At 37.4% G+C, this 17,718-nt stretch overlaps 1 protein-coding gene across 1 annotated transcript in view; it reads left to right on the forward strand.

The window, feature by feature from the left end:
• The window catches only part of CCDC30 (coiled-coil domain containing 30), a 113,820-nt gene that overhangs the window by 3,798 nt on the left and 92,304 nt on the right, over nucleotides 1-17,718 (forward strand). Inside the window, 5 exon segments of the mRNA XM_081818236.1 lie at nucleotides 4,922-5,104; nucleotides 7,186-7,306; nucleotides 9,085-9,277; nucleotides 12,913-13,002; nucleotides 14,496-14,649. Of these exon segments, the coding sequence (XP_081674362.1) occupies nucleotides 9,245-9,277; nucleotides 12,913-13,002; nucleotides 14,496-14,649 (277 nt within the window). The 5' untranslated portion in view covers nucleotides 4,922-5,104; nucleotides 7,186-7,306; nucleotides 9,085-9,244.

Below are 17,718 nucleotides of genomic sequence, written 5' to 3' on the forward strand. Positions count from 1 at the left end.
TAAGTATACTAATGTCAAGGTGTGGCAGAAGATAAGGCTAGAAAGACAGACAGGAACTAGGTTGTGAAGAATCTCTGATGCCAAGCTAAGGGATTTGAACTCTTCCTGAAAGCAGTGGGAATGAAGAGCAGCAAGTGATTTGCATTCAGAACAGTCAGTCTGAGGGCTTTGAATGGGGGACAGCCTGGAAGCAGGGATATCAGTTAAGGATGCAATTACACTAAACTGGACAGTAAGTGAGGAGAGCCTAAATTAAGGCAGCACCCTTAGATAAGAAGTAGAATCTACATATTCAGGGACTGGTCATTAATGAGAGTGGGATGAATAAGAAGGCAGGGTCATGGATGACTCCCAGATTTCTGGCTTGGGAAACTGTATTGATGGTGATTTTATTAACTGTACAATACAGAAGGAGGAGCAGGTGGAAGGGAAAGATGCGTGGATTTAAGCCGAGTTGTTCATTAGACAATTTGATATGCATTGCTCTTAAACAGTAGACTCATTTTATATTGTCTTCTTACCTACACATCCTCTTCTCTGGAATTTGTACCTCTCTACCAATCCTTACTTAAAGAGTAGGCTTTAGTGGCCATGTTTGTATGTCATATTTGCTTCTAACCCATTCCAGTGACAAGAGACTGAATGAGGATTATACAACTAACTTTGGAGAGGGGGACATGGATCATTGAATGAGCAAAAAATAATCATCTCTCTTTCATGAATTTGAATTAAAAGGTAAAGAACAGAAATGACTTAATCTGAAAAGTTAGTTAGGCTTAACACATGAATGGCTGTTTCTAGCCTGGCTGATGAGCAAGCAGAGAAAATCTATCCATGTGGAAAAGCAAGTAAATGGGCAGATTCATGTGGAAACTCAGAGACGAAAGACCTCATGGGTCAGGATAGACTAGTCCAGTCTGGTCCAGGATGGGCTGTCCAGTTCCATATCCAGTTCCTATGTAGTCATATTTATTTTCCAGTATATGCACATGTATCTTATTCTTTAAGTAACCCTTCTGTAATAGTTGGGATTGGTTGGCCATGGGGGTCAGAAAGCTCAAAGTAAAAATGGCTTGAAAAAGATAGAAATTTATTTCTCCCAAATAAGAGTGAAGAAGAAAGCAGTCCAGAACTGATAGGGCAGCATCTTGAAATTGTCGGAGATTCACAGACTTCTTCTCCCATGATAGTATATTATCTATGGCAGGTGGCTTCTACCCCATGGTGTCCAGGATGGCTGCTCAAGCTTCAACTATCTTGTGTGTATTGCAGCCAGTAGAATGGAGGAAGGAGTGAGGAAGAGCGATCCCATTCCTTTCAGGGCACTTCCTAGAGGTGGCACACAATTCCGTTTACATCCCATTGGTCAGAACTTGGCTGTATCTAGCAGTAAGGCAGGCAGCCGTATGATCATTCAAGAAGTCAGTTATCTTATGCTGCGGGAAAAGGGAAGAATAAATATTGGGGGACAACTGGCAGTCTTTGCCACACGTACTTGTGTTTGTTCTAACTTCAGCGTGTTTCTGTTTCTTCCCATTTTTTTCTAGATAGAGCTGGAGCTTAGCAAAGATAGATTATTATTCAACCCTAACAACCCCATGAGGTAGCATTATTATTAATCCATTTTATTTGGGGGTAAGTAAAAGTTTGAAGAAGATAGGTGACTTGCTTAATCACAAAGCTAGAAATTGGTGGAGCCAGGGTTTGAACCAAGGTATGTCAGACTCCTATATCCACGCTGTTAATCACCATGAAAGTGAGAAAGGCAGAGAGCCAAAGGCAGGATTCTTAGGAATGTCAGCATCTCGAGGGGCTATGGAAGAAGAGGAGTTCAGGGAGAACACAGAGAAGGAAAGGCCAGGGAGGTAAGAGTAAACACAGGAGAAAGTGATGTGACAGGACAGAGAAAGGAAACACTTTCAAGATAGGGGTGCAGAGAGATCATATATAAAAATTATAGAAACATGTCCAGTTTGATTGGCATTTTGAGGGTTATTGGTAAGTGATATTTTGAGTATAGTGGTAAGAACAGAAGCCAAAATGCAGATGTTTGAGGAGGGGAAGACAAATTAGAAGAAGGACAGTACCTTCAGAGGAATGTGTGGGGTCAAAGGAGAGTTATTTTTGTATCTTTATTTTTAAGACCAGAAACATCTTGAATGAAGGGCAAGAGATCAGTAGAGAGGCAGATAATGAGTATACAGAAAAGAAAAAGCTTCCTTGAAGAAGCAATATGGGATGGGATCTAGAACACAGGTGAAAAGACTTGCTTTCATCAGGAAGATGGAAGTCTCCACTGAGCGGAGAAAGAGAACAAGTTCTCTAAAGATGAAGGCTAGTATCTGGGTGTAGGGGAAGAAGCTAACAGAGTTTTATAATGACTTTAATTTTATTAGTGCTGTGGAAGACAAGATCATCTGCCAAAAGAGGGGAGAGGTAAGATTTGGAGTTTGATGGGAGAGCTGGAAGTTCTGGATAGTTGCCGAGTGAAATTGTAGCAGAATCTGGTAAAGAATGCGTAGATTGATCTAGCAGGAGAGAAGCTTGGCTCAGGCTGCAGACCATGAATCTGTAGTGGCCCCAGTCTGCTTGCTTGTTTTATTTTTCTCTATGAGCACTCAGCAAACTAAAATCAATATAGGATAGTCAAATGGTCAAACTTTTCCAGGGCTGGGATTTTCAGGGAAGGTGGGACAAGGAGCAAGATAACTGGGGACATTGATGAGAGATTGCAGTGATCAGCTACTGGGTCCAGGCTTGAGGGGAAAAACCAAAAGTATCTGCTGGTTTGAAAGATGTAATGGTCCAGGGACTGAGGTCTCACTGTCATTGTAGAATAAGTACAGTTTAAGAGAGCAATCACTTCACCCCCATCAGTATGGCTTTGTTATATATATAAAACAAATATAACAAGTGTTGGCAAAGACGTGAAGAAATTGGAACCCTTCTGGGTAGTATGGTGGGAACATAAAATGGTGTGGCTACAAGTGAAGTAAGTCAAGCAGAGAAAGTCAATTAGCATATGGTTTCACTTATTTGTGGAACATAAGGAATAGCATGGAGGACATTAGGAGAAGGAAGGGAAAAATGGGGGGGCGGAATTGGAGGGAGAGATGAACCATGAGAGACTATGGACTCTGAGAAACAAACAGGGTTTTAGAGGGGAGGGGGGACTGGTTAGCCTGGTGATGGGTATTAAGGAGGGCATGTGCTGCATGGAGTACTGGGTGTTATATGAAAACAATGGATCGTGGATCACCACATCAAAAACCAATGATGTATTGTATGATGACTAACATAACATAATAAAATTTAAAAAAAAATCATAAAAAAATTAAAAAAAAAATAAAGAAGTAAAAATTTGGCAAAAAATAAAAAATGGTGCAGCTACTTTGGAAAACAGTAGGGCAGCTCCTCAAAAAGTTAAACAGAGTTATATGACAGCAATTCTACTTCTAGGTATATACCCAAAACAATTGAAAGCAGGGACTTAAACAGATACTTGTAACCCATGTTCACAACAGTGTTAATTCACACCAGTTGAAAGGTGGAAATAGCTCAAATATCCATGAACAGATGAATGAATGAAAAAATGTGATACATACACACACAGACACACACATGCATGCACACACCCATACACCGGAATATTAGTCAGCCTTAAAAAGGGAGAAGGAGAATGTGAGTGGGGACCAGATGATGGGAATGGGGTGAGGAGGAGCACAAGAAGATTTTTAGCTGTAAGTCATGAGGAGGACACATGGGGTACAAAGATTCAGGCCTGGGTCCTTTTTTCTTTCAGTGTGAGGTTCAGATGATAATTAGAATTCTATATATTGACCACTAAAACTGTTGATGTGAAAATGATAACACTGAAACACTTAGCAAGAAAGGAGAAAAATAATACAAATAATTAAGAAAGCAAAACAGTATAGTTTGTGTGGACTATCAGCAGTACAATAATAATTATGCAGATCACTACAATTTGGTCAGATTAACTTGGTTAAAAGTTATGTCTGGGGGTGCCTGGGTGGCTCAGTTGGTTAAACGTCTGCCTTCAGCTCAGGTCATACTCCCAGGGTCCTGGGATCAAGCCTCGAGTCAGGCTCCCTGCTCAGCGGGGAGCCTGCTTCTCCCTCTCCCTCTGTTCCTCCCTCCTGCTCGTGCTCTGTCTCTCAAATAAATAAATAAAATATTTTTTAAAAAGTTATATTTGATTATAACAGCTAGTCCTATTCACAGCTAGAGGTTCTAGTAACAGAGAAACACAGATACAACTTCAATCAGAAATTTATCTTTCACCTCCCATTATAGTGTCAGCTCTTTTGTAGCATGACTACTTTTAACTTAAAAAACTAAAGATAATATTGATGACAGGCTTATATCAAGAGGTTTTAGAAGAGAACTGAATGATTTAAAAGTCACCAGAAATTATAAGCCATATTCTGTAAGTATTCCTTGATAGTACAGAATCAGTGAGCTCTCTAGCTTCCAGAGGAGTCCTTTTATCTCTCAAATTCAATTGAGGGAAAAAAGGCTTCTTTGGAACATATAACTTTGCAAGGGGCCTTTGGGCAATTTTCAGATTACTAAATTGTAAACTTCAGAACTGGGCATACAGAAAAGCTTGTATTTTTTAAAACACACATTTGCATTATATATATAATTTCATCATTTCTTATTTTAGAAGATATTATAAAGCTGTTTGAAACTTTAATTTTCTTTGTGTTGTTGGCTATTCATGTAAATGTTCATCATAACTGGATAACATACCCATTAATTAACAGGAGAACTAAACTACTTTGTACAGAGTCTAACTCTAGGTGTATATACATGTCAGTTTTCTTGCATGCTCAGTTGTGTGTGCATGTGTGTTGTATGCATGTATGTACATACACATATGCTTATCTCTTTTACCAAGGGACAACTTCAGATAAAATATGTATTTCACCATCTCGAGAAAGGAGGGGTTGAATCCTTTGTTGATACAGAAGAACCACTCTATTTTATTTGGTGCTTATTCCAGAACAGTGAAGACGGGCTGAGCGCTGCTACCAGAAATTTAGAAGAACTTACAGTGAAGTACATGGAAGAAATGAAAGAAGTAAGAGCTAATAACATAAAATTCTAAGATACCTGTGGTTTTGTTCATTGTCCTTCATTAAATTGACATGTTAAAAACCAACATTTGAATATTACTGTGTAGTTTGCAAAGCACTTGCACGTACATTTTTTTTCCCCTAAATTGTTCCAACAGTCTGTATTTATTTCTAGTAGAGTACATGTACAGAATGTTACCCAGAGATGACTGGTTGGACATCCAAATAGGTCCGCTCAAGGTGGCTTTCATTATCTTTGTAAATTCATCCATGTTTCAATAACCGACCCTTTAGCTGACTCTTGCTTGTAGCTTGTAGGCTTAGAAACCTAATTAGTCAGTGGATCTGTTTCTCAAAGCTGATCTTATATTAACTACACTCACAGAGAAGTTTGTAGAAAAATAGATACCAGCTTACTAGTTGACAGAAAGAAATATAATTGCCACAAGAACCAGACATGCATGTCCTGTGACTGATGGATTCTTTCTCTACATGTGCACTGCATTACAGATGTTTACTTGCTGAACAAATGATTCTAATTTTTATAGCACTGGCTAAGATAGCCTGATTTCCACAATAGAGCTCTCTATACCTGCCTTTATTTCTGGACCTGTTATAGACTAGAACCAAGCAGGGTACCTAGCCCTTAGAGGAGTCAATAATGGCATCTTTTGACTTTCTTATCACTCTTTTGATGTTTCCAATACTGATCAACCTACTTTTCAACATATTTTTTCTTTAAATGAGTTAAGAAATTCTCTCAGGTTGATTGGAAATCATTCTACTGTGTTTCAACATCTCAGCTCAGATAGGCAACTCATTGATTTTTAAATTTAACTCTTAGAGGAGTTTTTGATTTGATTTCCAAACTCTTAAAGAAGAATGCAGCTTCTTTAGAACAAAAGCAGGACAGCATAATAGACATGAACTTTAACATTAGGCACATGGGGGTGAAAAATTGCCTTTAGTACTGTCTTTCTGTGTAACCTTGGGGAAGTTAGTTAACATCTTTGAACTTGAAATTCCTCATCTGTAAGATGGGGGTGATAATAGCCTCTTCAAAGAGATGTGTGGGGTTTACACAGGTTAAGGTCCATAAAACATTTCACAGACATGTATTTGACACCTAGCAAGTATTCAATAAATTATAGTTATTATTAGAGATAGGTGTTATTCTTCCTGCCATTTTGAAGAGAAAGAAATTGAAGATTAGCAGGAAGTTATAAAGTTGGGTGGCAGTGCCGAGTTACGTCTGCTGTACCATTCAGGTCTTTGTTCGTTTTATGAGGAGTTGTGCAATAGGTCTCAACACAATTCAGCAAAATGCAGTACTTTGGTAGTCTACTTCTAAGCAATTTGGCACAGTAGGTAAGAGCTTAGCTTCTGGGTTTGGGCCTGCTGAGTGTGAAGTCTAGCTCCTCCCCTTATTTCCTGCATGACAGTGCAAATCCCTTGGCCTCTAACGGCCTGCTTTTTCCCATATAAAGTGGGAGGATAATAAGTCTCAGAGGATTGCGGTGAAAATGAAGTATTTGATGTCCTTAATATAGTGCCGGGAGCATCGAGCTAGCTTTTAATCTATTATTATGCACCACATAAAAGTACCTTTTATGAAGCTGCCATATTAACCAAAAGCTATTTTTAAAAAATACTCAGTATTTTAATACAATCTTCTGTTAACATTTCAGACATTTTAATCATCATTGTTAGTAGAGGAGTATAAATTTTTGTGGAGATTTTTCTCTGTTCATGGGTATCATGCTATATTTCCTAAATCATAGATAAGGAGACTTGATTTGAAACCTGGTAAGTTAATGGAAAAAGGAATTAGAGATTGTGACTGTCCCAGAAATTTGTGGTGATGTGTCATCATATCTGTGGGAAACAGTGTCTGATAACATGAAGCAGCTGGAAGGAAGTTTAGGGAGGGAGACCCATACTTAACGAAAGCCAGGTTTTCTGTTTCTTAGATTATAGACACGATAGTATGGTGATCTCTCAATGACTCTTTCACTTCATAGATTTGATATGGGTTACTATATGAACCATGGACTAAGAGTAAGAAAATGTATTATTTTCTTTTTAGGTGGAAAAGTATGCAAACCATGTCCATAACTTAACAGAGGAAAAAGAAGCATTTTCTCACGGTCGTGAAAAGGAAAACAAACAGCATAGACATGTGGTTAAAGAGCTCCAACCCAAACAGGGTAATTTTTCCTTTTGTAACAATGTGAAGTTTACTTTTTTTCCTACTTCTAAAAATAATATGTGACAATTACAGAAATCTGGGAAATGTATAAAAGTAGAAAGAAGGGGAAAAATATAATCCTCCACTCCAAGAAAAGTACTTACAATGTTTTGAGTGTATTTTCTGTCTGGTCTTTTTAAATTATCTATTCTGAAATAGTCGGAAATGTGTGTGAGAGAGTACAGGATGGTTATTTCCTTCAATGTCTATTCTAGCGCTTACCACACTGTGTCAGAGTGACCTGTGTCAGCTCCTTTGGGGCAGAGATCGTGCCCTGGTCTTAGTGGTTTCTGTGTTTCCCACAGCACCTGCCTTGTAAAGGACCTAGCATATTAAGGACTCAGGAAATATTTATTAAGTACTACAAAGCTACAAGAGAAGACATGGATAGGACCCCTTTAGAATATTCTATTTTGTTTAACCTCACAAATTAGATAATATTATTACATAGGGACAGTGATTATTTATATTTACCACAGTTATTATTTTCTTTGCTCAGCATTTTCCCTGGCACCTCAGATATTCCATTTGAAATCATGGTTTTTTGTTTTGTTTTGTTTTGTTTTTCATTTTAGAACTTCTCACTCCAATTCTGGAGTGAGGGGCAGGAGAAGTGAAGGGTTGGTTTACAGGCTGGAGTTCTGTCAACCAAGTATAATGGAAGGAAAGAGGAGCAAGGGAGTTGTGAATGTTTTCAAGGGGGGTGATTATAATGATGAATTGCTTAGATGAATCTAAGCTAGGTAAGAAAGTAAATGAGGGGCACCTGGTGGCTCAGTCGTTAAGCGTCTGCCTTCGGCTCAGGTCATGATCCCGGGGTCCTGGGATCGAGCCCCGCATCGGGCTCCCTGCTCTGCGGGAAGCCTACTTCTCCCTCTCCCACTCCCTCTGCTTGTGTTCCTTCTCTCACTGTGTCTCTCTCTGTCAAATAAATAAAATCTTTAAAAAAAAAATAAAAAAAATTTAAAAAATTAAAAAAAAAAGAAAGTAAATGAGAATGGGAGTGGGATAAGGAACATTAAAAAGTGTTTAAAGTTAGTGGATTATAGTTGCCAGTATGGTCAAAAATTTGTTAACATCTAGCTACTAGAAGAAGTACATAGGAAAGGGTGATTGGAGAATGGAATGCTTGAAGTTGAGACTGGGGAGTTGCTGCTAACAACAAGGTCTAGAGAATTACTGTGGAGTAGGGGCTGAGATGGGGTGGAGGACTCAATCTTTGGAAGTTAGTTGGTGAAGAGCCTTGAGAAGCCAGGACACTGGAATAATCTACCTGAATATTGAAATCACCAAGAATTTTGGCAGGGCTAGTTAAGTAACCTTACACAAATTAGTGGGCTTGTTGGTGCCTGCATCCTTGTCTCATAAATGGGATAATCATATTTCCTACCTCAGTGGATTGTTGCAAGGATTAGATGACATAAATTTATCTTAAGTGCTTAATACAATACCTACCACATAGTAAGCACTCAATAAAACAACAATAAATTTTAAAGTTATGCAACAGTAAGAATATCTACCGCTTTTGAGAACCTTTTCCGACTACTTTTTTTGTTATTTTTTCTGAAAGTTTGCAAACACCCTGGAGGGATGGGGAGAAGAGTGGTGGTAGCCGTATAGCTGATTCTTTAAAAATTAACTTGCTATTTCATTAAAAACACATTTAACATCTTATAACAGCAATTATTCGCCGGCATTTCTTTTAACAGTTTTGTTTCTGTTATTTCTTCCTAACAGAAGTGCAAATAAAAGAGATTGAAGAAATGTTGTATCAAGAGGGCTTATCCGAAATAGCTCTGAGCAGCCCCAGTGAACAGATTACATACTTACTGGTAGAAAGAAAACACTCTTGAGGAAACTGGAAACTGGGGGCTCCAAGCCAGAGTCACAAAGACGTATGACCAGTAACCTACAGAAAGGACTTGCCCAGGTATTCTGAAATTAAATAGGTAATTGAATAAGAGGGAGGCCAGTTTTTTTGTTTGTTTCTTTAATAATTAATTCATTAAATTATTAGGAAGCCAGTTTTAATAATGCTTAAGTATATAGGTGTTCTTTTTTAAAGATTTACTTATTTATCTGAGAGAGAGAGTACGTGTCCAAGTGAGTGGGGGGAGGGGCAGAGGGAGAGAGAGAGAGAGAGAATCCTGAAGCAGACACCCTGCTTGGTGGGGAGCCAGATGTGGGGCTCGATCTAAGGGCCCTAAGATCCCGATCTGAACCAAAACCAAGAGCTGGCCACTCAACCGACTTTGCCAAGGCACCCCAAGTATATAGGTTTTATATTTGGATGGACTTCTCTGCCACTTGTTCTCGGTATGAACTTGAGCAAGTTAGTTAACTTTTGTGAGCCTTGATTTTCTCATCTATAAAATCTGGGTTCGACTCAGCTACTCCACAAGGTTATCATGAAAATGAAATAACATATATAAGGCTCTAGAATATTACCTCACACATTAATTAGCATTATTGTGAGGCTTTTTTTCTCCACAGAAATCTGTAATAAAAGGTGAAAGATTTATGCCATCTGAAGAGAAACCAGAGTATTAATTAGCATTATTGTTATTGTTTATTGAGAATTTCCCATGTGCCAGGCTCTGTGCCAGTGGATGTAGAAACAAAGTCAAGTTAGACATGATTTGGACTTGCAAGGAACTTATAAGCTAATGGAGGAAAGAAAAAAGCCAGTGATTAGAGTTCAGTGTGTAAAATCCCATGATAAGGGAAGGCATAGAAGGTTCAAGAAACTCAGAGAAGGGGCTGAGTCAGATGTGATGGGTCGGGGGACTGAAAAGCCTTCCAGAGAAGATACTGAGTAGTAGTTTGAAAGCTGAATACGTGTTAGCTAGATGAAGAAACTGGGAAAGGCGTTTCTGCAGAGGAAACAGTGTATATTACAGACTGGTTCGTGTGAGTGAATGCTGAGAAATGTGGCTGGAGATATTTTCAGGGACCACATCATGATGAGATTCATATACTAAGCTAAAGTTTGGACTTAGCACCCATCAATGTTCCTGAACCATACTAGAGGCATAAAAACATTTTTTTTAAAAGATTTTATTTTTCAGGGGTGCCTGGGTGGCTCAGTCATTAAGCATCTGCCTTCAGCTCAGGTCATGATCCCAGGGTCCTGGGATCGAGTCCTGCATCGGGCTCCCTGTTCAGCAGGAAACCTTCTTTTCCCTCTCCCACTCCCCCTGCTTGTGTTCCCTCTCTCGCTGTGTCTCTCTCTGTCAAATAAATAAAATCTTTAAAATATAAAAAATAAAAAAATAAAAAGATTTTATTTTTCAGTAATCTGTAAACCCAGCACGGAGCTTGAACCCACAACCCCAAGATCAGGAGTTGCAGGCTATACCCACTGAGGCAGCCAGGCACCCCAAGGCATAAAAACATTTGATGGATTTTGTTATAGAAGGTCTGGAGAGTCACTAAATAATTTTAAGAGGAAAGAGTAACATTCTGATTCATGTTATTACAAAATCTGGGATTTTGATTTTTGGTTTTAATGAATCAGTTCAAGAGGAATTTACTATCTTAAAATTATTGATGTGATCTGTCATCATGGAATATCCATGTATTTTTTAATGTATATAAGTAAAGTTTTATGATTTTCTCCATAAAATCTTACACTCTTGTTGTTACATTTATTCCTAGGTACTTCATATTTTTGGATGCTATTAATAACAGATGCTATCTTTTTTATTTATTTTTTATTTTTTTAAGATTTTATTTATTTATTTATAGGACAGAGAGAGACACAGCGAGAGAGGGAACACATGCAGGGGGAGTGGGAGAGGGAGAAGCAGGTTTCCCGCCAAGCAGGGAGCCCGATGTGGGGCTCGATCCCAGGACCCTGGGATCATGACCTGAGCTGAAGGCAGACGCTTAACGCCTGAGCAACCCAGGCGCCCCCAGATGCTATCTTTTTTAAAAGAATTTAATTTTCTAACTGTCACCGGTATTTATTTATTTATTTATTTATTTATTTATTTGAGACAGAGAGAATGAGAGACAGAGCATGAGAGGGAGGAGGGTCAGAGGGAGAAGCAGACTCCCCGCCGAGCCGGGAGCCCGATGCGGGACTCGATCCTGGGACTCCAAGATCATGACCTGAGCCGAAGGCAGTCGCTTAACCAACTGAGCCACCCAGGCGCCCGGTATTTAAAAGTATAATTATTTTATATACTGACCAACACCTAACATTGTTGCTAAAATTTCTTATTCATTTTACTTATTTATTTATAAAATACTTTTTACTCTTTATTTTTATTTATTTATTTTTTAAAGATTTTATTTATTTGACAGAGAGAGACACAGCGAGAGAGGGAACATAAGCAGGGGGACTGGGAGAGGGAGAAGCAGGCCTCCCGCTGAGCAGGGAGCCCAATGTGGGGCTCGATCCCAGGACACTGGGATCATGACCTGAGCTGAAGGCAGACACTTAACGACTGGGCCACCCAGGCGCCCCTATTTATTTATTTTTTTAAGTAGGCTCCACACTGAATGTGGGGCTTGAACTCACAACCCTGAGGTCAAGAGGCATGTGCTCCACTGACTGAGCCAGCCGGGCATCCCTCTTATTCATTTTAATAATTTTTTTTAAGATTTCAAATATTTTCTACCTGTACAATCACATTATCTGAGAATAATGAACTTTTGTTTCTTCCTTTTCAGTCCTTATTCCTTTCAATTCTTTTTCCTGCCTTATACTGGCTAGGCTCTTTACTATTATCTTGAAATTAGTATTATTATTAGTATTATCTAGTATTATCATCTTGTTATTAATATTGGAGAAAGCATTCAGTGAATCACTATTACGTATGATGTTTGCTGAAGCTTTTATTTCAGATGGTAGTCTTTATTTATTATTTATTATTTACACTCTTATTCCTAATTTGCTAAGAGTTTTTATTAGGAACCAGTGGTGAATATTAGAAAATGTTTTTTTGTAGCCATTGATGATGAAATAATTTAGAACTTGAATCTGTTAATGGGAGAATTTCGTTGATTTATTTTTCTAATATTAAATCTATCTTGCATTGCTGGGATAAATCCAACTTATTCATGATATGTTGTCCTTTCTAGATATTATTAGATTAGATTTCATAAAATTTTGTTTAGGATTTTGTATCTATATTTATGAATAAGAAGATTGCCCTGTGATTTTTCTTTCTCCTATTATCTTTATTGGGTTTTAATCTCAAGGTTTGGCTAGCCAGTGTTAGCCAATTGTTTTTCATTATTGCCTCTAGAGTAAGACTTTTTTAGATAATTTTCCTAATCACTCTCCTGTGAAATTTTAACACTACTGTAGAGTTCTACATAGTGTAGGCATATCATGCTTTGTACATAAAAAGAGTAAGATTTTTTTGCCCCCATAGGAACCAATTTTCACTCCCTTTGGGGTGATATTGTCTCATTGAAAATGCATGGCCTAACTTGATGAAATGGATTGGACTGTGCTCCTTTTTTTTGTTTTTTGCTTTTTAAAAAAATTTAAATGACATTTTAATTTATGAAGCCGGACTGATGTAAGTTTCACTTATCTCATTATTTATTTAGGAGAAACTTGAACAAATCCACCAGCCTCTGCAAAGAGAACATGAGAAATATCAGGAACCTGTGCAGCAATCTGAAAAAAATCTGAGTGAGGTAAAAAAAAAAAAAAAAAAAAAAAAATCCTTCACTTAATAATAGCAGCTAATTACACATTAGCTTTTACCAAGTATTTTGTTTGAATATATTAAAATATAGATTGATGCTGTGAAGATTATAAAATTGTGCATAAAAGTATTATAAATACATCACAAAGATTTGAGAAGAAAAAATTAATAGCTGATTATTATTGAATGCGTCAAAATTTAAACAATCAATGTGTGTTATGACCTTTGAAAAATCACTTTGGGATAATCCTTCCCAAATACGTTTGGAGCCCTTTTTGGGGGGTAGTCCTTTAATATATATAGCACATTATTTTAAGTATAATCAATTCTCTTCATGGAATTAAATTTTTTGATCTGGGGAAATGTTGTTAAGTGCTAAATCCAGTAAATAAAGTATATGCTAGGAATTTAACCGCAGGAAGTAACCCAAGATAAATGTATATGGATGAAACTGTTTATCATAGTATTATTTTAAATAGCAAAAATTAGAAACTACCAAATGTTTAAATGATTATATAAATCATATTACACCCACTATGGAACACTATATAGCCTTTAAAAAAATTATCATTACAAAATTTGTACAGTTTTTTTGGGAAATGTTTCTCATATAATGTTAAATGAAAAAGACAGAAATGTACGTAGATTGGGATTATGACTATGTAAAAATGTATATAAATAAAAAATACTGCAAGGATATATACCAATATACTAGAAGTGGTTTTGTTATACAGATGATATTTTGGTTGTCTTCTTATCTTTTAGAAATATTTGTATGATGATTATATAAATGAATACATATTTTGGGGATCAAAAGCAAGGTATAATGGAGACTGAATTTCTTAGCTTTTAAAATGCTTTGAAAATAATTGCAGAAAAGGATCTGTAAATATGATTTGAGTGTGTGCATATCCTGATATTAAATGAAATACTCTATGTGAAAGCATTTTATAAACAGTATTTAATGGACCATATACAGGAGGAGTTTTTTTCTCTCTTTTTTGTCAGACGATACTCATTTTTATGATAAAATTTCTATTTTTTATAATCGTATAACCATAAACTCTTAGATATATTAGGTTGAACTATATGAAGTTGTATGTTCATAGGTAAAAAAACCAAGTATCACCAATTTTATATGGTTTTATTTATTTATTTTAAAGATTTATTTATTTATTTGAGAGAGAGAGAGAGCATGAGAGGGGGGAGGGTCAGAGGGAGAAGCAGACTCCCCACTGAGCAGAGAGCCCGATGCGGGACTCGATCCTGGGACTCCAGGATCATGACCTGAGCTGAAGGCAGTCGCCCAACCGACTGAGCCACCCAGGCGCCCTATGGTTTCATTTAATAAAAGAAATACATACAAATGAAATATTGTTTGCTGCTTTTCTTTGTTAGCTTTCAAATGCTTGTAGGAAATAGTGCAGTGTTATAAGAGTACATTTAATTTTTGTTTTATTACTAATAATAGTTTTATTTCAGTCCCGTAATGAAGACCTGGAAAAAGATAAAACTTCACAAAACTGCCTGGAGAGAAATGCGGAACAAGCAGCGGAGAGGTGAAGGATGGCCCAGGAAGAGATCCGAAGGCTCACTGATGAGCTACAAGGGAGGGAGAAAGAACAGAGTAAATTAGGTAAGCTGTGGTTGCAGAGGAACGTTTCTGATGATGCTTTAAATGTAATTGATCTTTTCTCAGGGTAGAACATGTGTACATTGAGAAAAAAAATCTAAAACACATGAAAGTTTGATAAACAGCTTTTTTTTGTACAGTGTCCAGAAATTTTTACTGAAGCATAAGCATAACATACCTACCCAAACACACACAACTCCTAAGTGTACATCATGCAGTGCAAGAAGCTCCCAGCATTCCAGAGCCCCCTTTGTTTCTTCTCTCTAGGTCTACACCCTCTCTCCCACCCAGATGTAACCACTATCCTGACTTTTAACACTATTTCTGAGTTTTGACAGCAGGCAATATGCATTCTTGAATTTAGTTTGTTTCTTTTGTTCAATCTTATGTTCATGAAATTCACTCATGTTGTTGCATGTGGCAGCACTTTGTTCACTTATGCTGGTTGTATAATAGTCCACTGAATAAACATACTACAATTTCCTTATCTAGCCATTCTACTGTTGGTGGACATTTATGTTGCTTCCAGCTGTGCTCTCTTATGAATAGTGCTGCTAGGAATATTCGTGGACTTACCAACACATTTCTAATTGTGATATACCTAATTATTGGATCAAAGGGTTATGTGCATATTCTACTTTGGTAGATAACTGTTATACTGTCTTCCAAATAGTTGTATTAATTTAAGCCCCCCTCAGTTGTATATGAGATTTTGGTTGCTCCCAATTCTTTGTCAGTATTTGGTATTGTCAGTCTTATTAACTTTGCCTTCTCTGGTAAGTGTGTCGTGATATTTAGTTACGGCTTTAATTTGCATTTCCCTGATGGCTGATGAAGTTGAAAACCCTGTCATAATTTGTTGTTACTGTTGTTGTTGCTCATTTGGATATACTATTTTGTGAAGTACCTGCTTAAGTCACGTGTATATTTTTCTTTTTCTTTTTTTTTTTTTAAAGATTTTTTTTTTAATTAATTTATTTATTTGAGACAGAGAGAACGAGAGAGAGAGAGCACATGAGAGGGGGAAGGGTCAGAGGCAGAAGCAGGCTCCCTGCCGAGCAGGGAGCCCGATGCGGGACTCGATCCAGGGACTCCAGGATCATGACCTGAGCTGAAGGCAGTCGCTTAGCCAACTGAGCCACCCAGGCGCCCCACGTGTATGTTTTTCTATTGGGTTATATCTTTTATTAATTTGTAAAAATTCTTTATATACTCCTGGAGCACCTGGCTGGCTCAGTCCATAGAGCGTGTGACTGTTGAACTCGGGATCATGAGTTCGAGCCCCACATTGGCATAGGCATTACTTAGTAAAAAAAAATTTTTTAATTCTTTATATATTATGGATATGAGCCTTCTATTGGTTATAAATGTTATGTTGGGGTTTTTTGCCATATAGAAATGCTAATATTTATCAAGTTGGGTTTAACAGAGTTATTCTGTATGGCTTCTGGGTTTTCATGTGTAAAAGCCTTTTCTTTTTTTTTTTTTCATTAAGGACATGTTTGTAATGTATTTATTTCTGTGATTTTTTTGTGGTAAAAACACATGAGATCTATACACTTAATAAATTTTACATGTACAGTACAGTATGTTAACTATAAGCACAAAGTTGTACAGAAGATCATGACTGAAATTTAATATCCATTTTCTATATTGTTCTTTTGCCCATTTTTAAATTGGGTTGTTTTCTTATTGTTGAGTTTTAAGAGGCTTTTTGTTGGGGGGGGTAAAGGTTTAGCAGATGCATCTTTTTGCAAAATTTTTCTCCCAGGCTGTGGTTTCTTTGCCTTTTCCTTCTCTTGATGGTGTCTTTCACAGAGCGTAAGTTTTTAATTTTAATGAAGTCCCATTTATCAAGTATTTCTTTCACAGATTGTGCTGTTAATGCCATATCTTTTTTAAATTTTATTTTGTTATGTTAATTACCATACAATACATCATTAGTTTTTGATGTAGTGTTCCATGATCCATTGTTTGTGTATAACACCCAGTGCTCCATGCAGTACGTGCCCTCTTTAATACCCATCACCGGCTAACCCATCCCCCTACCCCCTCCCCTCTAGAACCCTCAGTTTGTTTCTCAGAGTCCATAGTCTCTCATGGTTCATCTCCCCCTCCAATTTTCCCCTCTTCATTTTTCTCTTCCTACTATCTTCTTTTTTTTTTTAACATATAATGTATTATTTGTTTCAGAGGTACAAGTCTGTGATTCATCAGTCTTACACAATTCACAGCGCTCACTGTAGCACATACCTTCCCCAATGTCCATCACCCAACTACACCATCCCTCCCACCTCCCACCACTCCAGCAACGCTCAGTTTGTTTCCTGAGATTAAGAATTCCTCATATCAGTAAGATCATATGATACATGTCCTTCTCTGATTGACTTATTTCGCTTAGCATAATACCCTCTAGTTCTATCCACACTGTTGCAAATGGCAAGATTTCGTTGTTGTTGTTTTTTTTTTTTTTTGATGACTGCATAATATTCCATGGTATATATATACCACATCTTCTTTATCCATTCATCTGTTGATGGACATCTTGGCTCTTTCCATAGTTTGGCTATTGTGGACATTGCTGCTATAAACATTGGGGTGCATGTACCCCTTCAGATCACTACATTTGTATCTTTGGGGAAAATACCCAATAGTGTGATTCCTGGGTCATACAGTAGCTCTATTTTCAACTTTTTGAGGAACCTCCATACTGTTTTCCAGAGTGATTGCTCCAGCTTGCATTCCCACAAACAGTGTAGGAGGGTTCCCCTTTCTCTGCATCCTCGCCAACATCTGTCGTTTCCTGACTTGTTAATTTTAGCCGTTCTGACTTGTGTGAGGTGGTATCTCATTGATGTTTTGATTTGGATTTCCCAGAGCCGAGCGATGTTGAGCACTTTTTCATGTGTCTGTTGGCCATTTGGATGTCTTCTTTGGAAAAGTGTCTTTTCATGTCTTCTGCCCATTTCTTGATTGGATTATTTGTTCTTTGGGTGTTGAGTTTAAGAAGTTCTTTATCGATTTTGGATACTAGCCCTTTATCTGATATGTCATTTGCAAATATCTTCTTCC

This window comes from Leptonychotes weddellii, chromosome 4, assembly GCF_054177405.1.
Source record: "Leptonychotes weddellii isolate Sample4059 chromosome 4, ASM5417740v2, whole genome shotgun sequence".
Lineage (NCBI taxonomy): Eukaryota > Metazoa > Chordata > Mammalia > Carnivora > Phocidae > Leptonychotes > Leptonychotes weddellii.